This window comes from Leptonychotes weddellii, chromosome 5 (assembly GCF_054177405.1).
Source record: "Leptonychotes weddellii isolate Sample4059 chromosome 5, ASM5417740v2, whole genome shotgun sequence".
NCBI classification, from domain to species: Eukaryota; Metazoa; Chordata; class Mammalia; order Carnivora; family Phocidae; genus Leptonychotes; species Leptonychotes weddellii.
The window spans coordinates 53,643,288-53,670,442 of record NC_138373.1 but is presented as its reverse complement, the minus strand read 5'-3'; the positions used below and the strand labels follow the sequence as shown (position 1 = coordinate 53,670,442).

Below are 27,155 nucleotides of genomic sequence, written 5' to 3'. Positions count from 1 at the left end.
TGGATGAGAACTAATCACTGATTGTCAAAGTATAAAACTGAAAACAAAACAAAACAAAAACAAAAAACCCAAGAAGTAGAAAACATTAGGAAGACAAAAACAGGAACAAAGATAAAGAGCAACAAATAGAAAAGAGAAACAAATTTGGTAGATATTAACCTCACTGTATCAATAGAGCAAGGAAAGTTTTCAGGAATAAGGAGTGACACTGCATAATGATAAAGATGTCAATACTGCAACTTCTTGACAGAACAATCCTTAATGTGTATGTGCCTAACACCAGAAGATCAAAATACATGCGGCAAAAACTGATAGAACTGCAAGGAGAAACAGATGAATCCACTCTTAGAGATGCAGGTTTTAACACTCTTCTTTCAGAAATGGATATATCCCCCAGGCAGAAAATCAGTGAGGACATAACTGAAGTCAACACCACCATTAATCAACTGTATATAAATGATATCTATAGACTACTTTATTCAATATCAGCACAATATATATTCTCCTGAAGCTCTCATGAAACATTCATCAAGATACACTACACTTGGGGCCATAAACACACCTCAACAAATCTTAAAGAACAGAGATCATATAATTGTGCTCTCAGACCAAAATGAAATTAAACTAGAAATCAATTAACAGAAAGACAGCTAGAAAATCCCAGAATGCCTAGATTAAACAACATACTTTTACATAACACAAGTCAAAGAAAGCTCAAGAGAAATATTATTAACTAAAATATTATTAACTAAATGACAATGAAAATACAACCTAAAATTTGTGGGGTGCAGCAAAAGCATTGCTTAGAGTGCTTAGAGATGTAGTAAATCTATCTATTAGAAAAGAAGAAAGAAGAAAAAAAAAACAAAAAGAAAAGAAAAGAAGAAAGACCTTAAATCAATACTCTAAGCTTCCTCTTTAGGAAACAAAAAACAAATTAACTCAAAATAAAAAGAAATAATGAAAACTAAAGCAGAAATCAAAGAAATTAAAGCAGGAAATCAATAGAAAAAAAAAATCAACAGATCCAAAAGCTGGTTCTTTGAAAAGATGGATAAAATTGATAAACCTCTGGCTAGTACAATTAGAAAAGTGAGACAAAACACAAATTGCTAATATCAGAAATCAAAGAGGGGACATAACTATATATCCCACAGACATTAAAAGGATCATCAAGGAATATTATCAACAACTCAAAGACCACAAATTTGATAACCTAGAGGAAATGGACGCACCCTTGAAAGATACAAGCTGCCCAACTCACACAAGAAGAATTAGACAATGTGAATAGGCTTATATCTATTTAAAAATTGAGGGGGGGTGGCGCCTGGGTGGCACAGTTGGTTGAGCGTCCGACTATTGGTTTCAGTTCAGATCGTGATCTCAGGGTCATGGGGCTGAGCCCCATGTCAGGCCCTGAGCTGAGTGCAGAGTCTCCTTGGGTTTCTCTCTCCCTCTTCCTCTGCTCCACCCAACTCCATATGCACGCTCTCTCTCAAATCAATCAATCAATCAATCTTTAAAAGAAATTTGAGGGGAGCCTGGCTGACTCTTGAACATGTGACTCTTGATCTCTGGGTTGGAAGTTCAAGCCCCAGGCTGGGTATAGAGATTACTTAAAAATAAAATCTTAAAAAAAGAAACTGAATCAATCATTAATAATCCCTCAAAACAGAAAGCACCAGGCCCAGATGGGTTCACTGGTAAATTCTACCACACATTTAAGGAATAAATTATACCAATTTTCTACAATCTTGTTCAGAAGATATAAGCTGAGGGAATACCTCCTACTTCATGACAGGAGGCCAATATTACTCTAATACCAAAACAAAGATTACAAGAAAGAAAACAACAGAACAACATCTCTCAAGAAATAGATGAAATCATCTATAAAATATTAGCAAATGAAATCCAACAATCTATAAGAAAAATTATACACCACAACCAAGTGGGATTTATCCCAGGAATGCAAGGCTGGGTCAACATTCAAAAATCAATTAGGGGCGCCTGGGTGGCTCAGTCGTTAAGCATCTGCCTTCGGCTCAGGTCATGATTCCAGGTCCTGGGATCGAGCCCCGCATCGGGCTCCCTGCTCGGCAGGAAGCCTGCTTCTCCCTCTCCCACTCCCCCTGCTTGTATTCCCTCTCTTGCTGTGTCTCTCTCTGTCAAATAAATAAATAAAATCTTTAAAAAAAAAAAATCAATTAATGTAATCCATCATATCAACAAGATAAAGAAGAAAAATCATATGTCATATCAATAGTTACAAAAAAAGCATTTGGGGGGGCGCCTGGGTGGCTCAGTCGGTTAAACGGCTGCCTTCAGCTCAGGCCATGATCCCAGGGTTCTGGGAGCGAGCCCCGCATCGAGCTCCTTGCTCAGCAGAGAGCCTGCTTCTCCCTCTCCCTCTGGCTGCCTCTCTGCCTACTTGTGCTCTCTATCTCTCTGTCAAATAAATAAAATCTTTAAAACAAAACAAAACAAAAAAGGCATTTGGGGTGCCTAAGTGACTCAGTCGGTTCAGTGTCCAATTCTGGTTTCAGCTCAGGTCATGATCTCAGTTGGGTTCTGCACTCAGGATGGAGTCTGCCTGGGATTCTCTCTCTCCCTCTCCTTCTGCCCCTAGCCCCACCAGCACTCTCCCTCTCTCAATAAATTAATTAAATCCTTAAAAAAAATAAAAAAAAAAGCATTTAACAAAGTATAACACCCATTCAAAATAAAAACTCTCAGAAAACTAGGAATAAAAGGGGAACTTCCTCAACTTGATAAAGAATATATATAAAAAGCTAACATCATGCTTAATGGTGAGAAACTAGGTTTCCCACTAATATCAGGAACAAAGCAAGGATGACTCCTCTCTCACCACTGCATTTCAACATCATTCTGGAAGTCCTAGTTTATATAAAAAGACAAGAAAAGGAAATAAAATATACACTGCCTGGGAAGAAGGAAATGAAAGTGTCTTTTTTCAGAGAGGACATGATTGTCTACATAGAAAATCCAAAATTACTGACCAAAAACCTCCTGGAACTAGTAAGTGATTATGTAAAAACTGCAGAACAAAAGGTTAATATAAAAAAGAAAAACTGGGGCGTCTGGGTGGCTCAGTCAGTTAAGCGTCCAACTCTTGATTTCGGCTCAGGTCATGATCTCAGGGTTGTGAGATCAAGTCCCATGTCAGGCTGGACATGGAGCCTGCTTAAGAATCTCTCTCTTTCCTTCTCCCAATGTTGCCCTCTGCCTTGAAAGAAAAAAGAAAAGAGAAAAGAAAAGAAAAATTGCTTTCATATATACTAACAGGGAACAAGTGGAATTTTAAATTAAAAACACAATACCATTCACAATACCACCTCCAAAAATTAAATAAAGTTTAAATCTAATAGAATCTGTATAAGGTTAAGGTCTATATGAGAAAAACAATAAAACTTCTATGAACAAAATCAAAGAACTAAATAAATGAAGATATATCCCAACTTCAGAGTAAAACTTAATATTGTCAAGATGTCAGTTCCTCCCAACTTGATCTGCAGATTCAATACAATCTCTTTTTTTCTCTAAAGATTTATTTATTTGCGAGAGGGAGAGCGCATGCGTGTGTGTGCTCCTGCCCACAAGCAGGGGGGAGGGGCAGAGGAAAAGAGAATCCTGAAGCCTACTCCCTATGCGTGGCTCAATCCTGGGACCGAGCTGAAATCAAGAGTTGGCCACTCAACTGACTAAGCCACCCAGGCATCCCGAGATTCAATACAATTTCAATCAAAATTCCAGCAAATTATTTGTGGATACGGACAAACTGATTCTAAAGCATGTATATGAAAAAGCAAAAGAATAGCCAACACAAGGTCAAGAATGTTTAAGTACTGACATTACTCGATTTCAGACTTCCTTTAAAGCTACAGTAATGTAAATAGTGTAGTGCTGTTGAAAAAATAAACAGATCAATGGAACTGATAAGAGAGTTCAGAAACAGACCCACGTAAATACAATCAATTGATTTTTTAAAAAGATTCATTTATTTATTTTAGAGAGAAAGAGCAGCAGCGGGAGGGACAGAGGGAAAGAGAATCCTGATGCAGACTTCCCCGCTGAGCGAGGAGCCCAATGCAGGGGGCTCAATCCCAGAACCCTGAGATCATGACCTGAGCTGATACCAAGAGTTGGCCACTTAACTGACTGAACCACCCAGCTCAGCCCCAACCGATTTTTAACAAAGGTGCAAAAGCAATATAATGGAACTAAGACAGGCTTTTCAATAAAGAGTGCCAGAACTGAATATCCATATGCAAAAAATGAATCTAGACACAGAGTTTATTTACAGCCTTCACAAAAATTAACTAAAAATGTATCACAGATCTAAAGGTAAAACACAAACTATAAATCTCCTAGAACATAGGAGAAAATAAGCACAATCTTGGGTTTGGCAATGACTTTTCAGATATAACACCAAAAGTACAATCCATGAAAGAAAGAATTGGTACTCTGAACTTAATTAAAATTAAAAACTTCTGCTCTGCAAAAGACATAGTCAAGAAAAGGAAAAGATAAGCCACAGGCTGTAGGAAAATATTTGAAAAAGACATATCTGACATTTTGCACAAAAACTATGACAAATAATACTAACATTTGTATGGAGCCACAAAATACCCCAAATAGCCAAAGCAATCTTAAAAAAAGAAGAAGAAAGCTGGAAAATCACAATTCTAGATCTCAATATCTACTACAAAGCTGTTGTAATCAAAACACTATGGTACTGGTACAAAAACAGACACACATATCAATAGAACTGAAAAGAGAACACAGAAATAAACCCATGCCTCCATGGTCAATTAATCTATGACAAAGGGGAAAAGACAGTGGCTTCAATAAATGGTGCTGAAGGGGCACCTGGGTGCCTCAGTTGGTTAAGCATCTGCCTTAGGCTCAGGTCAAGAACCCAGGGTGGTCCAGGGATCGAGCCCCTAGGCTCCCTGCTCAGTGGGGAGTCTGCTTCTCCCTCTCCCTCTGCCCCTCCCCTGCTCGTGCTGGCATGCACTCTCTCTCTCTCAAATAAATAAAATCTAAATAAATTAGTTAATAAATGAATGGTGCTGAAACTGGATGGCTACATTCAAAAGGATGAAACTGGACCACTTTCTTACATACACAAAAATAAACTCAATAGATTAAAGACCTAAATGTGAGACCTAAAACCAGAAAATTCCTAGAAGAAAACATAGGCCATAGAAACATTTTTCTGGATATGTCTCCTCAGGCAAGGAAAATAAAAGCAAAAATAAACTATTGGGGCTACATCATAATAAAAAGCTTTCGCAAATAAAAGGAAATCATTTATAAAACATAAAGGTAACCTATTGCATAAGAGTGTCTCTGTCAATGATATATTTGACAAGGGGTTAATAGCCAAAATATATAAAGAAGTTATTCAACTCAACACCAAAAAAAAAAAAAGTGATTGAAAAATGGACAGAAGATCTGAATAAACATTTTTCCAAAGAAGACATACAGATGGCCAACAGACACATGAAAAGATGCCAAACGTCACTAATCATCAGGGAAATATGCAAATCAAAAACGAGATATCACCTCACACCTATCAGAATGGCTAGAATCAAAAGGACAAGAAATAACAAGTGTTGGCAAAGATGTGGAGAAGAAGGAATCTTTGTGCACTGTTGGTGGGAATGTAAATTGTTATAACCACAGCGGAAAACAGTACGGAAGTTCCTCGAAAAATTAAAAACAGAATTCAGAAGACAACTAAATTACCTTTTTATTTACATAAATTTTTCTATTCGTCAAAAGAAAATTAAAAATAGAAATGCCACATGATCCAATAATTCCACTACTGGGTATCTGGTACCCAAAGAAAATAAAAATGCTAATTCAAAAAGATACATGCACATCCTATGCTTATACCAGCTTTATTTACAAGAGCCAAGATATGGAAGCAACCCAAGTGGCCACTGATATATGAATAAAGAAGATGTGGTATATATACGTATATGGAATAGGAAGGAATACACACTGGAATATTATGCAGCCATATAAAAGAATGAGAACTTGCCATTTGCAACAGCATAGATGAACCTACAGGCTATTATTACACTAAGTGAAATAAGTCAGACAAAGACAAATACCTATGATTTCCTTATGTGTCGAATCTAAAAAATAAATGAATAAGCAAGCAAAAAGCAGAATTAGACCTATAAATACAGAGAACAAACTGATGGTTGCCAAAAAGGAGGGACATGGGGGATAAGCAAAATGGGTAAAGAGGAGTGGGAGATACAGGCTTCCAATTATGGAAAGAATACATTATGGGAATTAAAAGATACAGCATAGGGAATATAGTCAATAGCATTTTAATAGTATTATATGGTGACAGATGGTAGCTACACTTGTAGTGAGCAAGTATGACACAGAGTTGCTGAATCACTAGGTTGTACAGCTGAAACTAATGCAACATTGTGTTGTCAACTGTACTCTAAGAAGAGACATATCTGATAAAAAAGACTTATCCAAAATATATAAAGAACTCTTAAAAGTCAACAATAAGAAAACAAATGAACTGATTTTAAAAAGAGCCAGAAACCTTGACACCTCATCAAAGAAGATATACAGAGAGCAAGTAAGCACAAGTAAAGAAGCTCCACATCCTATGTCAGCAGAGGAATGGAAATTTAAACAATGAGGTATCACTACACACCTATTATGATGGCCAATATCCAGAACAATGACAACACCAAATTGTGGTGAGGATGTAGAGAAAAAGGAACTCTCAAATCATTGCTCGGGGAATGTCAAATGATTCAGGCACTTTGGAAGACAGTTTGGCACTTTCTTAAAAAATTAAACATACTCCTACCATATTTTCCCACAATCATACTCTTTGGTATTTACCCAAAGGAAGTGAAAAATTATGTCCACACAAAAACCTGCACAAGGATGTTTATAGAAGCTTTATTCACAATTGCCAAAACTTGAAAGCAACCAAGATGTCCTTTTTTAGGTAAAAGGATACATAAACTGTGGTATATCCAATCAATAAAGTATTATTCAGTCCTAGAAAGAAATCAGTTATCAAGCCTTGGAAAGACATGGAAGAATCTTAAATGCATATTACTAAGTGAAAAAAGCCAGCCAGAAAAGGGTACATACTGTAAGATTCCAACCTACATGACATTTTGGAAAAGGCAAAAGTATGGGCATAGTAAAAAGATCAGTGGCTGCCAGGGGCTGGAGGATGGGAGGGATGAATAGTTGGAAAACAGAGGATATTTTGGGCAGTGATATTCTATGATACTATCATGGTGGATACATGTCATTATACATATATCCAAACCATAGAACATACAACACCAAGAGTGAATCCTAATTTGAACTATGAACTTTGGGTGATAATTATATGTCAATGTAGGTTCACTGATATTAACAAATTTACCACTTTGTTGAGGGGTGTTGATAACAGGGGAGGCTGTATATGTGTGGGAATAGGGGATATAAAGGATATCTCAGTACCTTCCTCTCAATTTTGCTGTGAACCTGAAACTGCTCTAAAAAATGTCTTAAAATGTTTTTTTAAAAAAGACATGGACAGACCATGAGACACTATGGACTCTGAGAAACAAACTGAGGGTTCTAGAGAGGAGGGGGGTGGGGGGATGGGTTAGCCTGGAGATGGGTATTAAAGAGGGCACGTATTGAATGAAGCACTGGGTGTTATACGCAAACAATGAGTCATGGAACACTACATCAAAAACTATTGATGTAATGTATGGTGATTAACATAACATAATAAAATAAAATTTAAAAAAAGACATGAAGGAAACTTTACAGCATATTACTACGTTAAAGAAGTCAATCTGAATAAGCTACATACTGTATGATTCCAACTATATATAACATTTTAGAAAAGGTAAAAACTATGGAGATAGTAAAAAGATTAGTGGTTGTTGGGCTTGACAGGAAAGGGGAATAAACAGGCAGAACACAAAGAATTTTCAGGGTAGTGAAACTATTCTGTAGGATACCATGTCATTAAATATTTGTAAAAACCCATTGAATACAACATACAACACCAAAAGTGAACCCTAATGTCAACTATGGACTTTGGGCAATAATGATGTTTCAGTGTAGGTTCACAGCTTGTAATAAATGTACCACTCTGATAGTGGGGGAGGATGTGTATGTGTGGTGATAGAGGCTACACTGGAAATCTCTGTACTTTCCACTCAGTTTTGCTGCGAATCTGAAACTGCTCTAAAAAATGAAGATTAGTAGCTGCCAGAGGCAAGGGAGGAGGTGGGGAGCGGGGGGAATGGATGAACTGGTTTTGTTTTGGTTTAAGTTCAAATAAGCTGCATTTAAAAAAAATAAATAAATAAGAGCTAGTTGTCTGCCACTCAAGCAAAATTTCCACACCCACACAGCACTTAAATCTACCCAGTATCTATTCCTTCTTTAATTTTTATGCGTGGGAACTTCTTTTGGGTGTTCACTTCCTAAAAATGGAAATGCACAAATTTACTTACAAATTCTCAAAGTTCAGGGGCGCCTGGGTGGCTCAGATGGTTAAGCATCTGCCTTCGGCTCAGGTCATAATCCCAGGGTCCTGGGATCGAGCCCCACATAGGGCTCCTGGCTCAGCGGGGAGCCTGTTTCTCCCTCTCCCTCTGCCTCTCTCCCTGCTCATGCTCGCTCTCTCTCCCTCTCCCCCTCTATCTCTGTGTCTCAAATGAATAAAAAAAATTAAAAAAAAAAAAACATTCTCAAAGTTGAGTATTTACGAAAATGTCAGTGCAAAACACGTATCTGCAGGTACTAAACTAGAAAGTATGATTCCATTCTTACTGAATAGACAACACTGCTAAAAAAAAGTTTATTAATTTTTTTAAAACTGCCTATATATCAGAAAAAAGAAAGGCCTCAAATAAATTCTATCATCTTATACCTTAAAAAATTAGAAAAAGAAGAATGGAGTAAACCCCAAAGTAAGAAATAGGAAGGAAAAAATAAAATCAGAGCAGAAAACTAAAACTACTGAAAACTAAAATACAAAACATTAAGATCAACAGAGAAAATCAATGAATACAAAAGCTAATAATTTAAGATCAATAAAATTCAAAACCTCTAGCCAACCTAGATTAGAAAAGAAAAAAGATACCAATTGCCAAAGGTACCTCAAGAAGAAATAGATAACCTAAATAGTCCTCTATTAAAGAAATGGAATTATAGTTTAAAATCCTTCCCAAGGAAAACTCTATGCCCAGATGGCTTTAAAAGTAAATTCTACCGGGGGGGGGCGGAACTGGAGGGGGAGACGAACCATGAGAGAGGATGGACTCTGAGAAACAAACTGAGGGTTCTAGAGGGGAGGGAGGTGGGGGGATGGGTTAGCCTGGTGATGGGTATTAAAGAGGGCACGTTCTGCATGGAGCACTGGGTGTTATACGCAAACAATGAATCAGGGAACACTACATCAAAAACTAATGATGTAATGTATGCTGATTAACATAATAAAAAAATAATAAAAAAGTAAATTCTACCAAACATTAAGAAGTAATACCAAATCTAGACATACTCTTCCAGAAAACTGAACAAAAGTGAACATTTGGCAACTCATTCTGAGGCCAGCATTATTTTGTAACCCAATCCAAAGACAGTCTAAGAAAACTACAGGGGCGCCTGGGTGGCTCAGTCAGTTAAGCATCTGACTCTTGATTTCGGTTCAGGTCATGATCTCAGGGTCTTGAGTTCAAGCCCTCATTCAGGCTCCGCTCAGGATAGAGTCAGCTTGAGATTCTCTCTCTCCCTCCCTCTGCCTCTCTGCCCCTCCCCAGACTCTCACGCACTCTTTCTCAAAATAAATAAATGAAATCTTTAAAAAAAAAAAAAAGGAAAAGAACACTACAGGCCAAGATCCCTCATGAACACAGATGCAAAAATTCCTTTAAATTTCAAAAAGCTGAATTCAATAATATATAAAAATGGTAATATCATCAAGGCCAGGTGGGATTTATCCCAGGAATGCAAGTTTGGCTTAACGGGGGGGATCAATCAATGTACTTCACCTCATTAACAGATTAAAAAAGAAAAAAAAAACCTATCATATCTATCAAAAAATGAAGAAAACTGATTTGACAAAATCTAATATCCATGGCTGATAAAAACTCTCAGCAAATTAGGAACAGAAGGAAACTTCCTAAACATCATATATAAGGTTAAAAGATTACTTTTCCCCTGGGACACCTGGGTGGTTGAGTTAAGTGTGGGATTCTTGATTTTGGCTCAGGTCATGATCTCAGGGTCATGAGATCGAGCCCCTCTCATGGGGCTCCATGCCCAGCATAGAGCCTACTTAAGATTCTCTCCCTCTGCCCCTACCCCTGCTCATGTTCTCCCTATCTCTAAAATAAATAAAATCTTTTAAAAAAAAAAATTATTTCCCCCCTAATATCAAGAACAAAGCAAAGATGCTCACTCTCACCACTTAAATATTTAACAATATAATAAGAAATAAGGGGCAGATCAGAAAGGATAAAGTACAACTATCTTTTTTGTAGTTGCCATGATCATCTATGAAGAAAATCCCATGGAATCAATTAAACTACTGGAAATAAATTTTCAGCAAGTTTGCAAGGTACCAGACAACCATGAAAAATTTTAAAATGTATTTCTATGTACTAATAAGGAACAATCAGAAATTGACATTTTATTTTTTTTAAGATTTTATTTATTTATTTGACAGAGAGAGAGAGAGACAGTGAGAGAGGGAACACAAGCAGGGGGAGTGGGAAAGGGAGAAGCAGGCTTCCCGCCGAGCAGGGAGCCTGATGCGGGGCTTGATCCCAGGACCCTGGGATCATGACCTGAGCCGAAGGCAGACACTTAACGACTGAGCCACCCAGGTGCCCCAGAAATTGACATTTTAAAAAAAGATCCTAATAGCATCAAAAAACATCAAATATTTAGGAATAGAGCTGAAAAAAGATGTAAAAAACCTGCACATTTGTTGCTAAGATAAAGACTTAAATAAATGAAGAGATGTACTCTTTTCATGAATCAGAAGACTCGATATTGTTAAGACATCAATTCTCCCTCAAAATGATTTGTAGACTCAATGCAGCTTAAATCAAAATACAGGCAATTTTATTTCTACAACTTAACAATCTGATTCTAAAATTCACATAAAAACAGAACGTAAAATAGCCATAATGACTTTGAAAGAGAAGAACAAAGTCGGAAGATGGATCCTACCAGACCTAACTGGTTATTACAGTAATCAAGATTGTGTGGTATTAAATGTAAAAGCAGACAGATCAATGGAGAACTGATACATATATGGTCAAATGGGTTTCAACAAATGTGGGTAAAGGCAATTCAGTGGAGACATGTGGGTCTAGAAAAACTGGTTATCTATAATTCAATAGATAAGTCATTCAGTAAGTGAACTTTGATGTATAACTCACATTATATGCAAAATTTAACACAAAATGGATCATAGACCTAAATGTGAAACATAAAAATATAAAACTTCCAGAAGAAAACATATTAAAAAATGTATATACTGAGCATTTAATTAATGTTGGGGTCATGGGTTCGGGCCCCACACTGGGCTCCACACTGGACATGGAGTCTACCTTAAAAAAAAAAAAAAAAGTCTTTAAGCCACCGAGTGAGAAAAATACCTGCAAAAATAATGTATCTGATAAAGACTTGCATCCAGAACACATAATGGCTCACAAAATACAGTATTAAGAAAACAAACAAGCCAATAAAAAAGGGCAAGTAGTGGATAGATCTGAGCAGACCTTCACCAAAGAAAATAAAGAAATGTCAAATATGCACATGGAAAGATGTTCAACATAATGTAGTCATTAAAGAAATACAGACTGAAACCACGAGAAATTACTGCATACCCACTAGAAATGCTAAAATTATAATGACTGATCATACCAAGTGTTGCAGAGAATGCAGAGGAATAGGAACTGTGGTACATTGCTGGCAGAATCGTTGTGGTACAACTATTTTGGAAAATAGTGGAATAGTGTCTTAAAAAATTAAGGATGCACTTACCATGTGACCTAGTTATTCCATTCCTCAGTATTTATGCAAGAAAAATCTGTCTGTATAAAGATTTATATAATGTTCCCAGTAGCTTTATGTGTAACAGTCAAAAACTGGAAAACAATCTGAATGTCCATCAATTACTGAATGGATAATCATTATGGTTATGTCCATACAACAGCAAGTAGTCAGCAATAAAAAGAAGCTACTGATACACACAACATCGATGAATCTCAAAATACTTACGCTGAGTGAAAGGAGTCAGATAAAAAAAGTGTACATACTGTATGTTTCCCTTTTTAACATTCTAGAAAGTTCAAACTAGAACTTTCAGATCATCATCATGACTCAATACAACAGCTAGTCCTCATATTATTATGACATGGTTAACTTTTTTTTTTTTTCTTTAACTTGGCTTCCAGCATATTCACAGCCTCTTGGTTTTCTTCCAAACCCTGGCCTCTTCTCAGTCTTGTTTACTGGTTTGCCCTCTTCTTTCCACACTGGCAGCCCTAGGGCTTCCTAAGACCTCTTCTCCCTACTCCCTACCTGCACTCACTCCTCCACTGGCACCCACTCTTATGGCTTAAAGTAAACTCTACAGAGATACAACTCCCAAATTTATATCCAAAGTTGGACCTCTTTCCCAAATGCCAGACTATGCATGCCACTGGCTAATTAACATTTCTACTTGGATGTCTAATAAATATCTCAACCCTAATGTAGGCAGAAGAGCCCTGCCAAGATGTCCACATCCTAATCCTTGAAACCTGTGATATGTTATATTACATGGCAAAAGGGCCTTTGCTAATGTAACTAAGGTTACATACTTTAAAACAAGAAAATTATCCTGGATTTTTCAGGTAGGCCCAATCTAATCTCATGAACCCTTAAAAGAAGAGAACTTTCTCTGGCCAGAAGCAGAAGAGTTGCAGCAGAAGTCAGAGAGATTCCAAGGGTGGGAAGGATTCAACAAGCCACTGCTGGCTCTGAAATGGAGAGACCCACGTGCAAGGACTGAAGAGAGCCTCTAGAACATAAGGGCAGACCCCAGTTGAGAGCCAGAAAGGAAATGGGCATAAATCTAACCACCTGAATGAGCTTAGAAGCACTTGCTCCCAGGTGAGAACCCAGGCCATCCAACACTTTGATTTCACCTTTGAACGACCCAGAGTAACCAGCTGAGCCCACCCAGTCTTCTGGCCTACAGAACAAGAACATAATAGGTTTATATCGTTTTAAACTGCTAAATTTGTTCTGACAGCAGGAGGATACAAATACCATATCCAAAACTGAATTCTTCATCTTGCCCTCAACCTACCACACCCACAGCCTTTCCCATCTTTGTTAACAGCAATCCATTCCCGGCCCAATACCCTTTGACTCTTCTTTGGATCCTGTCTTTCTCTCACACCTCTCATCTTCTCTGTGAGAAAACTACTTTTAAATATACTCAGAATCTGATCACCTCTCACTACCTCCATTGTTAACACCATCTCTCTCTGCATTATTGTAATAATCTCCTAATGGCCTCCCTGCTTCCATCCTTGACTCTCTACAGTCTATCTGCAACGAAGCAGCCAGAGATCCTTACAGAACCTAAGACAGATCATACTACACCTCAGTTCAAAACGCACCAATGGCTCACTTTTCATTCAAACTAAAAAACCAAGCCATTCCACTGAATGGAGCCCTGCATGAGTGGCCCCTTGCCCAGCCTCATCTCCTACTGTACTTCCTTCCACCCCACCCCTGCTACCTATGTCTCCACTATCTTTCCCTGTCTCCATTTATTTTCAAATTAGGCATATAATAATAATCTTAATAATATTTAACATTTACTATAATAACTGTAATGCTTCCTATGAACCAGATATTGTTGTAATTGCTTTACATATATTTTCTCACTCAATTCCAATCATTATTTCCCCCACTTTACAGAAGAATGAAACTGAGTTACAAAGAGGTTAATTAACCTAAGAGCTCATTCAGTAAGGGGTGAAGCCAGAATTCAAAATCACAGGTCGTCAAAACTCACTCTACAGCCCAAATTCTTAATCTCAATGATGCCCACCCCCACGTAGTTAGCCTTACTCAATTATTTTTCAAAAGCAAGTACAGAATAAACAGAAGGTAGGATAAAGGACTAAGAAATGGGAATCCTAAAGTGCTTAATGTAGGGTTAAAGAGGTGGGAAAAGTTAAAGGGAACCAGGATACTAGGAATGACAACACTTCTTAAAGGTAAAAGCCAGCACACAACTAGTTCTTATATGAAACAAAATATGGCACTTAAAACTTACTTTCTCTGTGGTAACAGTCAAAGAAGGAACCAATGCAGGTGATGGTTCTGGTTGCTTCTTATGTTTTTGTTTGTGTTTGTCCTTTTCTTTATATTTCTAGAAATGAATAGAAATAAAATCCAATTTAAATTTAAATCATAATCATATATGTACAATAAAGATGAGTTTCTTTCATAATTCTGTTTAGTAATTCAAAATGTTAATGAATACTTGTCAAAAACTAAAAAGATCACTTCGGCTGATTGTGTTCTTATTATTTTGTAAACAATACTAATAATATAACATTACTAGTATAACTAATTTTAAAGTGACTTCAACATACTTATTCTTAACCAACCTAAAATTATGTATAAACAACTGAAGCCCATAATTATTTGCTACATTTATATCTGGCAAACTGTATTTTCTTCCTGTTAAAAACACCAAATACTTCTGTGTACATTTTATAAATTGCACTTTAAAATTTACATAGCACTTTGACATGCATTATCACATTAGAATAGTATCAGATTCTACATCACTATACATTAAATTCTATGGCCCACAAACTAAAAACTCAGGCAAAAAATTCTTTCCTAGGTTCACTCAGGAAAGAAGTGGGGCGCCTGGGTGGTTCAGTCGGTTAAGCATCTGACTTTTGATTTCAGCTCAGGTCATGATCTCAGGATCATTAGACTGAGCCCAGAGTCAGGCTCCGTACTCAGCAGGGAGTCTACTTGAGATTTCCCTCTCTCGCTCACACATGTGCTCTTTTTTCTTTCTCTTTCTAAAAATCAATCAATCTTTAAAAAAGGAAATGAATGAATTAGCTATCTCTAACAAAAATAATCTAAAGTCATGGTGTGCTACTTTCCCTTTGAAGTACTAAAACTGATGAACTGAATATAAGAAAGAATTCAACTAATTAGAAGTTAATTACATATCAGGAGCCCAACTTTATTTAACAACAAAAAATTTTAACCGAATTGTTTTCAGTTGTTCGAATCGATATGTAAGAATCAGTATTGGGTGTGAAATTTACTATCATTTAAAGAGTTACATTTTTTTAAATTTTTTTGTTATGTTAATCACCATACATTACATCATTAGTTTTAGATTAGTGTTCCATGATTCATTGTTTGTGCATAACACCCAGTGCTCCATGCAGAACATGCCCTCTTTAATACCCATCACCAGGCTAACCTATCCTCCCACCCCCCTCCCCTCTAGAACCCTCAGTTTGTTTCTCAGAGTCCGTAGTCTCTCATGGTTCGTCTCCCCCTCCGATTTCCCCCCCTTCATTTTTCTCTTCCTACTTTTTTTTCTTAACATATAACGTATTATTTGTTTCAGAAGTACAAGTCTGTGATTCATCAGTCTTATCCAATTCACAGCACTCACCATAGCACATACCCTCCCCAATGTCTATCACCCAGCCACCCCATCCCTCCCACCCCCCCCACTCCAGCAACCCTCAGTTTGTTTCCAGAGATTAAGAATTCCTCATATCAGTGGTATACATGTCTTTCTCTGATTGACTTATTTCGCCTAGCATAATACCCTCTAGAAAAGCAGACTTTTTTTAATTAAAAAAAATAGATAAGGTATCCATGATGAGAAATTTTAACATGGAAATTTAAGAGTGGGGAAAGGAAGGAAAGAAGGGAGAGAAAAATTTCTATTTTAAAGTAGCTTTAGGGACGCCTGGGGGTGGCTCAGTCGATTAAGCGTCTGTCTTCGGCTCAGGTCATGATCCCAGGGTCCTGGGATTGAGCCCCGCATCAGGCTCTCTGCTCCGCAGGGAGCCTGCTTCTCCCTCTGCCTCTGTCTCTCATGAATAAATAAATAAAATCTTTAAAAAAAATAAAATAAAGTAGCTTTAGTTCCACAATGAACTATTTTCCATGTAAAGACACTAAGGAATGAGTTATACAGGAGTTTTTAACCTACGTTTAGAGTTTCCATGTGCAAACTGGAAGGGGTGAAGAAATTCTGAAAGGAAAATTAAAGGGTAAGACAATAGAGATAATACTTAAATTCACATCTTCAGACCCAAAGGAATTAAACAGATCTCAGAGAGTTTTGAAAGTATACATATAATCACTGAACCACTGACAGAAATGTTTAGGATAAATTAGAAAGTAAATTCTAGAAGGAATGCAATCTCGAGCTTGAGCTTACTTACCAGAAAAATTCTAGAGTAAATTTTTTTTTAAGTTTTTTTTTTTTTTATTCATTTATTTGAGAGAGAGAGCACAAGCAGGGGGACCAGCAGGCAAACAGAGAAGCAGACTCCCCACTGAGCAAGGAGCCCTACACAGGGCTCTATCGCAGGACCCTGGGATCATGACCTGAGCCCAAAGCAGACGCTTAACCACCTGAGCCAGGCGCCCCCTACAGTAAATTTTTAACAAAGATTAAAAAGGCTAGTATGTAGTAAAGAATTTCATTATCACTAAGTGCCAAGAAGAGTTCATCAGGGAGCTCAATATTAGAAATTAATACATAGTGATAACGTAAGAAAGAAAATGAGTTATTTTAACATAATTCAATTCTGTGTTGGAAGTGAGTGAGTTTCCAAAAAGGAAAGAGTGCCTATGTTCAAATAACTCTCAACGCTTAAAAAGGTATGTTAAATCACATTATATTTTTCCAGTGTTAAGTAAAAAAAACAAATGAACAAAAACCAGCAAAAAGTAAATAACTAAATAAAATAAGAAAGCCAACAGCAACCAAAACTGGGGAGATGGAAAAGGCAGATAATAACTCATTAAACAAAAACTGGCAACCAAGCAATGAAATAAGAGATTTTAGAAACAGAGCAGAAATTGTCCTGGTCTGAGCTGTAAGATTCAGCTGTTAATCCTGTTTCCAATTCCTTGCAATTCTTAGAATACCATAAAAACTCCCAAATCTGGAAAGAAGAAATCTTTTATCTTTTTGTTATCCTGCCTCCTTAATTTGTTCTTTTTCTGTCTAAAGAGTAGGACCAGCTTCAGGGCAGAAATAGGAAAAAACAGGAGAGAAAGACATGAAGCGTGATGAGGTGCTCTTTGAAAGTCAAGGATCTAGGCTAAGAATTAGTTATATAAAATCTTAGGGTATTCTCCCATAGGAATGAACCCCCACATAGCTGAAAGATTAAAATCTAGTATAAGACATTTAATCAAGTATTTAAAAAGAGATCTGACCCTGCCCTACCATTCCCTCTGGCTTCAGAAAGAGGCAAAAATACTTATTAGCCTCACATACCTCAACATAATAAAGACCTTATATGAAACACCCACAGCCAATATCACACTCAATGGTGAAAAACTGAGAGCTTTTCCCCTAAGATCAGGAACAAGACAAGATGTCCACTCTCACCACTTTTATTCAACATAGTAATGGAAGTCCTTGCCACAGCAATCAGACAACATAAATAAATAAATGGCATACAAATTGGTAAGGAAGAAATAAACTCCTTATAGATGACATGATGCTATATAGAGAAAACCTGAAAGACTCCAACAAAAAACTACTAGAACTGATAAATGAATTCAGGAAAATCAAAGGATACAAAATCAGTGTACAGAAATCTGCTCCATTCCTATACACTAATAATGAAGCAGCAGAAAGTGAAATTAAAACAATCCCACTCACAACTGCACCAAAAATAATAAAATATCTAGGAATAAAGTCAACCAAAGAGGTGAAAGACCTGTACTCTGAAAACTATAAAACACTGATGAAAGTCAAAAGAATGCAAAGAAATGGAAAGACATTCCACGCTCATGAACTAGAAGAACAAATATTGGTAAAATGTCTATACCACCCAAAGCACTCTAAACATTTAATCCCTAACAAAATAACAACATTTTTCATGAAAGTAGAACAATCCTAAAATTTATATGGAACCACAAAAAGATCTCGATTAGCCAGAGCAATGTTGAAAAAGAAAAACTGGAGGTATCACAATTCCAGATTTCAAGTTATATTACAAAGCAGTTAGTAATTAAAACAGTATGGTACTGGCATTAAAAACAGACACACAGATCAATGGACTAGAACAGAAAACCCAGAAATAAATCCACAATTAGATGGTCAATAAGATTTGTCAATTAATGACAAACGAGGAATGAATATGCAATGGGGAAAAGACAGTCTCTTCAACAAACGTTTTCGGAAAATTAGATAGCCACGTGCAAAAGAATGAAATGGGACCACCTTCTTTCACCATACACACATAAAAAAAACCTCAAAATGGATTAAAGACCTAAATGTGTGACCCGAAACCATAAACATCCTTGAAGAGAACACAAGCAGAAATTTCTATGACATCAGCCATATCAACATTTTTCTAGATATGTCTCCTGGGGCAAGGGAAATAAAAGCAAAAAATAAACTATTAGGTCTACATCAAAATAAAAAGCTTCTGAACAGTGAAGGAAACAATCAAAACTAAAAGAGAGCCCACTGAAAATGGGAGAGGACATCTGCAAATGACAAATCCGATAAAGGGTTAGTTATCCAAAATATATAAAGAACTGATACAGCTCAACACCTAAAAAAAATAATCCAATTAAAAGAGGCAAAAGACACGAACACACATTTTTCCAAAGAAGACATACAAGTGACCAACAGACACATGAAAAGATGCTCAACATTACTCAGATCGGGGAAATACAAATCAAAACTACAGTATCACCTCACACCTGTCATGGCTAAAATAAAAAACACACCAAACAAGAAATGTTGGCAAAGATATGGAGAAAAAGGAACCCTCTTGCACTGTTGGTAGGAATGCAAACTGGTGCACCATTCTGGAAAACAGCATACGGAGGTTCCTCAAAAATTATGATCTATGATCTATGATCCAGTAATTGCATTATTTGGTATTTAGCCTAAAAAATACAAAAACACTAATTCAAAGGGATACATGCTCCCCTATGCTCACCGAAACATTACTTAGAGTAGCCAAACTATGCAAGCAGCCCAAGTATCGATCAACAGATGAATGGATAAAGAAGATGTGGTATATATATACACAATGGAGTATTTTTCAGCCATGAAAAAATGAAATCTTGCCATTTGCAACAACACGAATGGGGCTAGAGAGTATAATGCTAACAGGCAAAATAAATCAGTCAGAGAAGGACAAAAACCATATATTCTCACTCATATGTAGAATTTAAGAAATAAATGAGCAAAGGGAGGGAAAAAAAGAGCAAGAGAGACAAACCAAGAAATAGACTTTACTACAGAGAACAAACTGATGGTTACTACAGAGTAGGTGGGTGGGAGGATGGATGAAATGGCAGACAGGATTAAAGAGTACATTTACCATGATGAAAAAAATAAATACTTCGCCCTCAAACCCTAGTCTCAAAAATGGTGAGAAGAGATTCAAGAAATTACCTAAATTATAGTGGAGCAAATGCCTACAGCCTCCCAAACATGAGTAAGATGAAAAACTACTGCACAGCCAAGAGACTACAGATAAATATATATATAAATATATATATATAAAGAGCAAAACATGCATAAGATAACCAAAACTCAACCTAGGAGTAAATATAACTCAGCATAAAGGTATTTCTCAAAACTGCCCCATGCTAAATAAAACTTACTTTGAACATAAATTCATACAAAACTCAAGAATGAAACGACAAAACAGAAAAAAAGATAAATCAGGGACTGAGAACCAAAGTAATTTAAAAACTAAGAGAGAACAGATAAACGGAAACAGCAAGGAATAGAATAAACATTGCTGAAAATAAAAACAGTGCTAAAAGGCTTGAGATAATCAGAGTATACAAATGAAAAACAGCAGATATTAAAGCAGTTGAGAGGAACTAATAGCGAGGATGTAGAGAAAGGGGAACCCTCCTACACTGTTGGTGGGAATGCAAGCCGATGCAGCCACCCTGTAAAACAGTATGGAGGTTCCTCAAAAAGTTGAAAATAGAGCTACCCTAAGACCCAGCAATTACACTACTAGGTATTTACCACAAAGATACAAATGTAGTGATCCGAAGGGGAACCTGCACCCCAATGTTTATAGCAGCAATGTCCACAATAGCCAAACTATGGAAAGAGCCCAGATGTCCATCAACAGATGAATGGATAAAGAATATGTAGTATATATATATACACTGGAATATCAGCCATCAGAAAGGATGAATACTTGCCATTTGCATCAACGTGGATGGAACTGGAGAGTATTATGCTGAGTGAAAGAAGTCAATCAGAGAAAGACAATTCTATGGTTTCACTCATATGTGGAATATAAAAAACAAAACAGAGGAGCATAGCAAAAGGACAGGAAAAATAAAACAAGACGAAATCAGAGGCAGAGACAAACCATAAGAGACTCTTAATCATAGGAAACCAATTGAGGGCTGCTGGAGGGGAAAGGGTGGGCATATGGGGTAACTGGGTGATGGACATTAAGAAGGGCACAGGATATAATGAGTAACATAAGACTGATGAAAGGGGCGCCTGGGTGGCTCTGATGGTTAAGCGTCTGCGTTCGGCTCAGGTCATGATCCCAGGGTCCTGGGATCGAGCCCCGCGCATAAGGTTCCCTGCTCAGCGGGAAGTCTGCTTCTCCCTCTCCCTCTCCCACTCTCCCTGCTTGTGTTCCCTCTCTTGCTGTGGTCTCTGTCAAATAAATAAAATCTTTAAAAAAAAAAAAAAGACTGATGAAAAATTGGGGCACCTGGGTAGCTCAGCTGGTTAAGCATATACCTTTAGCTCAGGTCATGATCCCAGGGTCCTGGGATCAAGTCCCACATCAGGCTCTCTGCTCAGCGGGAAGCCTGCTTCTCCCTCTCCCACTCCCCCTACTTTTGTTCCCTCTCTCGCTGTCTCTCTCTGTTGAAAAATAAATAAAATCTTTAAAAATAAATAAATCTTTTTAAAAATTTTTAAAAATAACATTTAAAAAAAAAAGACTGATGAATCATTGAACTCTACCTCTGAAACTAATGATACACTATATGCTAATTAACTAAAAGTAAATTAATTTTAAAAAGAGAGAGAGAGGAACTAATACCTACAGAAAACAAAGATAATCAAACGTAAGGATAATTCATGTCCCTAAAGTAGAGAATCCAAGGAATGGGGAAGAAAAGATGTATTCAAACATAAAAGTTGACAAAATAAATGCATTCTGAAAAACTCTGTTATAGAACGTTTAACAGCAAGACTTCCTGTAATTAAACTTAGTAGAATACAAGGGGGAAAGTGGGCGGGGAGGGGGACGCCAGGGATTGTCTTTGGTCTTCTCCACGGCAATATTCCAGGCCCACTGTTTAAATTCTTAGGGGAAAGAAAGTGTGACCCGATGATATTATATACACCCAAGATATATAAATTCTAAAATGAAGGCAAGAAAAGATGTTCCACTATGAAAAAACTCAAGAGAAGGTCCTAAGAACTTATTCTTGAAAAAAACTTGACAATAAAATTCAGCCAATTTAAGAGATGATATCAAGAATGTACTGGAGAAGCTGTGGTAAAAGAACTGGTAGTGACCATCTAACAAATTTAAATACAAAACAAACCTAAAAAAAACTGAGGAAGTAACTGTTTACAAACCTGAAAGATGTAACATAAACATCTTAAAAAACAACAAACTGGATAGCAGGAAACGAATGAAAGCAGCACCAGGATGTTAAGGCTTTCATAGCAGGCCTTGATATAGATTTTGAAGCATTTAGTTAATAACAGAACATAATAGTTTGCCACCAAACAGTAATTATACATAAATCTCTTCCTTGTAGATAAAGTTCCTGATTTTCTTTGGCTAATCACTCTCTCATATCCTCATGAAAGTGGCCTCATACTCCAACCCAGACGTGAACATGGGTGTGTCTGAGTCAATTAAGATAAATCTATTCTCCTCAGTCACTGGCTGCTTTAAGTCTAGGAAAGGTTGAGGCTGGGATAATAAAATAGAAGGGGGCATTTTCTGTGACACAGCTGTGAACATTCTTTTCTCTCTTTTTAAGATTTATTTATTTGAGAGTGCGGGAGCACTTGCACACAAATGGGGGATGGGGAGAGAATCTTGAAGCAGACTCCCTGCCTGAGCACAGGGCCCCAACATGGGGCTCGATCTCATGACTCTGAGATCATGACCTGAGCTGAAACCAAGAGTCAAGAGTCCGTTGCTTAACTGACTGCACCACCCAGGCGCCCCCCACTGTTCTTCTCTTTCTTAATAAGGTACTCCCTTCCTGCCATCAGATGCTCAGGTATTAAGCCAAGATGAACAACTGCAGCGACCTGGCAATCATGCCTAGAAAAGTCAAGAAAACCACAAAAAACACAACAGTGCCCTGCCATTCTTGGATTGGCTATTGTCAAATTAACCAATCTTAGAAAAGTCTAGTCTCTAAACTTAGGCAAAAACAGCAAATTCCCTATTGCTTTAGCAATATTCTATTATAGCTGAGAGCATCTGAACTGGAAAGATAATGGTTTTGTTTGGTTTTGTAATCTCTTTTATTACACTTCAAGTTGTATTTAAGGAAATAACATCTCTTGTGGTAAGAAAATTTTATTTGAAGTTCAATAATGTTACCTATTTTACTTCATTTTCTTTTTCTTCTATATAACCAGCTAAATCGGACTTTAATGTTTTTTAAATATTAATAGCATTACATCATCTTAACAAAATAACTTTTATCAATCTAACCATCCTAAGTCTTTCCATATATATGTATAAAAATGACATCTAGAAAGCTTACTTAGTAAGTAATGATGGCTGTTTCTGAATGGTGGATACTGGAGTGGGTGTTTGGTATTCTTTTTTAATTAACCTGCAATTTTTATTTATTTAAGATTTTATTTATTTATTTGATACAGAGAGAGCACGCGCACACACAAGCAAGTGGAATGGAAGGCCGAGGGAGAGGAGAAGGAGGCTCCCCGCTGAGCAGGGAGCCCAATTACTTGCAGTTTTTAAAAGCTCTGCCTTGTTTGAATTTTTTGTAATGACATATGGCTTAACAAAAAGAATAGCTAAAATGAGGTATGCCAGCTATTCACCAAACCCATTTCTTTTTCTTACTAAGAATATAACTAGATACTTCCCAGCTTCCTTTACAGTTATATGTGGTCTTTACGTTCTAGCCAAATGCAACCTAAATGAAAAATGATGTAATCACCTCTGGGCATGGTCCTTAACAGCCCCAACAGTTTAGTGTCCATGTTCCTTTCTCTTCCAGAGATCAATGCAAATGACCATCACAGCCACAGAAGCAACATCAAAAAGAAGGCTAAGTCACAAGATGGAAGGAAACTAATTTCCTGATTCATGACTTGGAAAAAAGCTGTCTGCCAATCAAGAACACCTGTTTTGGACTTAGTTGTTAATGAAAAATAAACACTGTTACTAAGCCAACACATAATTTGAGAATTGTTACGTGTTGGGAGACAATTTTATGTGAATCTCTGAAGTTTTCTCTGCATGTCTTGCGAGTGAGGCAATGACTTACCGGTTGTTTTGGACTACCTTTTCAAGGTTGTTTGTATAATGAACAGACTCAAATGACAGAGTGTCTCCTTTAGGAGCAAAGGGCAGCCATGCTTACTATCCATTACAAAAGATTCAGATGCCCTAAACTTGGGGTTTCTTCTACGGCAATGCAACAGACTGCATGAGCAGATGTCATATGGCCCTCTCTGTGTTGCCCTACAGAAACTGGGTCTTGGGGGAATGGTGCAAAAATCCTGATCCTAAGGTCACTGTGAGTACTGTGCAATTAACTGTCCTTCATCCCTGAGCCAGGATCTCCTGTCTCCTAGCTATGTACAAGTAGGGTAATCGTGGACCTCTTACATAGACCATGACAGCTTGGTGATGAGAACATGATGCTGTTAGAGATACGGCTTTCTGGAAGAGGAAGGGTAAGAGCATCACAGGCCAATTAATGAAATCTAAGGAAAGTGGGAATAGTAACAAACATATTAAGTACACCGTATGGTCAATCAGGCAGTAAATAAACGGTCCTCTATTTTATTGCTTTATTAGGAGAAGGTTTTAAGGAGATGGTTCCAGGCTGAGAAGATAGCCATCTAAATGATGTCCTGGTGGTTGTTAACCCTTTTCCAGGTAGGAGGACTTCCTTGACAATCTGGCAGTTGGCTTCAGTTCCATCCAGTTGTAATAATAAGACTCATTATCAATATAGATTCATCCTTGGTGGACAAAAGGCTCCAACCCATTTCAGGTAACAGTTACACTGACCTCTACTGAACGTGAAAGGAGGAAATGCTACCAAGTAACCATAACGGACAGACGTGAGGCAAATCAAAGAACTCTCAATTAAGAATAAACTAGTACTGGGGGTGGAGCAAGGTGGTGGACGAGTAGGAGACCTGGATTTCATCCGGTCTCAGGAATTCAGCTGGATAGGGATCAAACCATTCTGAACATCTACGAAATCAAAAGGAGAGCCTGCAGGGAACAAAAGCTCCCAGAGCAAACCCAGGCAGATTACTTAGCCCAGACGGGCAAATTCTGCCTCCAGCAAAGACAACTGGGAACCATAGCAACAGGCCCCTCCCCCAGAAGATGAGCAAGAACAGCCAGCCAAGACCAAGTTTTCTGATCAATGAGAACGGCAGAACTCCAGCACTAGGGGAATACTGCACATAGAATTCATGGCTTTTTTACCATGATTCTTTAGTCTTTGAAAGTTAGGGGTTTTTTAACTTTTTTTTTTTTTTGAATTTTTCTTTTCCCCGTTTTCAAACAACATCTTATCAATCCCTTTTTTAAAAAACATTTTTATTTTTCACTTTCAGAGTCATATTCTATCCCTTCAGAGTAATTACCCTTATTTTTGGCATATATATATATAAGTTGTTCTCTCTTTAAAATTTTGAGATAGTTTCTTTTTTTTTTTTTTTTTAAGATTTTATTTATTTATTTCAGAGAGAGAGAGATAGCAAGAGCAGGAACACAAGCAGGGGGAGTGGAAGAGGGAGAAGCAGGCTTCCCACCGAGCAGGGAGCCCTATGTGGGACTCGATCCCAGGACCCTGGGATCATGACCTGAGCCAAAGGCAGACGCTTAACGACTGAGCCACCCAGGCACCCGAGATAGTTTCTTCTAACAGATCAAAATATACCCTAAATCTCTAGTGTATGGCTTTATTTTAGTCTCCTGTCTGATAGCATTCTCTCCCTTTTTTTTTTTAATCCTCTTTTTTTTCCAACTTATCAATTCCTTTTATAAAATTTTTTATACTTTTCATCTTTACAGTCATATTCCATCCCTTCATCATATCAACCCTCATTTTTATACATATATTTTTCTTTCTTTAAAATTCTGGGAGGCACTTTCTTCTAAAAGACCAAAATACACCCAAAATCTAGTGTGTGGCACTGATCTATGCACCAGCCTGATCATATTCTTTTTTTTGTTTTGTCCTGTTTCTGTTTGTTTTTATCTCTTTCTTTTTTTTCTTTTTCTTTTTTCTTTCTTTCCCTTTCTTTCACCCCGGTTTCAGGTCTTTTCTGAGCTGTTTAGAGTATATTTTCTGGAGACGATGATACCCTGTTAGCATTTTCTCTCATTCATCTATTCTCCTCTGGACAAAATGACAAGATGAAAAAAATCACCTCAACAAAAAGAACAAGAGGTAGTACCGACTGCCAGGGACCTACTCAATACAGACATTAGTACAATGTCGGACCTAGAGTTCAGAATCATCACTTTAAAGATACTAGCTGGGCTTGAGAAAAGCATGGAAGTTATTAGAGAAACTCTTTCTGGAGAAATAAAAGAATTAAAATCTAACCAAGTTGAAATCAAAAAGGCTATTAATGAGGTGCAATAAAAAATGGGGGTGCTAACTGCTACGATAAATGAGGCAGAAGAGAGAATCAGTGATATAGAAGACCAAATGATGGGGCGCCTGGGTGGCTCAGTTGGTTAAGCGACTGCCTTCGGCTCAGGTCATGATCCTGGAGTCCCGGGATCGAGTCCCACATCGGGCTCCCTGCTCAGCGGGGAATCTGCTTCTCCCTCTGACCCTCCCCCCTCTCATGTGCTCTCTGTCTCTCTCATTCTCTCTGTCTCAAATAAATAAATAAAATCTTTAAAAAAAAAAAAAAAAGAAGAAGACCAAATGATGGAAAATAAAGAAGCTGAGAAAAAGAGAGAGAAACAACTACTGGATCACAAGGGCGGAATTCGAGAGATAAGCGATACCATAATACGAAACATTAGAATAATTGGGATCCCAGAAGAAGAAGAAAGAGAGGGGGGGCAGAAGGCATATTGGAGTAAATTATACCAGAGAACTTCCCTAATTTGGGGAAGGAAACAGGCATCAAAATCCAGGAGGTACAGAGAACCCCTCTCAAAATCAATAAAAACAGGTCAACACCCCAACATCTAATAGTAAAACTTACGAGTCTCAGAGACAAAGAGAAAATCCTGAAAGCAGCTAGGGAGAAGAGATCTGTAACCAACAATGGCAGAAACATTAGATTGGCAACAGACCTATCCACAGAGACCTGACAGGCCAGAAGGGACTGGCATGATATATTCAGAGCACTAAATGAGAAAAATATGCAGCCAAGAATACTCTATCCAGCTAGGCTGTCACTGAAAATAGAAGGAGAGGTAAAAAGCTTCCAGGACAAACAAAAACTAAAGGAATTTGCAAACACAAAACCAGCCCTACAGGAAAAACTGAAAGGGGTCCTCTAAGAAAAGAGAGAGCCTAAAAGCAACATAGACCAGAAAGGAACACAGACAATATACAGTAACAGTCACCTTACAGGCAATACAATGGCACTAAAT

At 37.4% G+C, this 27,155-nt stretch overlaps 1 protein-coding gene across 13 annotated transcripts in view; it reads right to left on the bottom strand.

The window, feature by feature from the left end:
• Nucleotides 1-27,155, bottom strand: part of MLLT10 (MLLT10 histone lysine methyltransferase DOT1L cofactor) — a 210,337-nt gene that overhangs the window by 73,571 nt on the left and 109,611 nt on the right. For all 13 annotated transcript variants that reach the window (XM_081820715.1, XM_081820713.1, XM_081820717.1 and 10 more), the window contains one exon: nucleotides 14,372-14,467. In XM_081820715.1, the coding sequence (XP_081676841.1) occupies nucleotides 14,372-14,467 (96 nt within the window). The remainder of the gene's footprint in view (nucleotides 1-14,371; nucleotides 14,468-27,155) is intronic.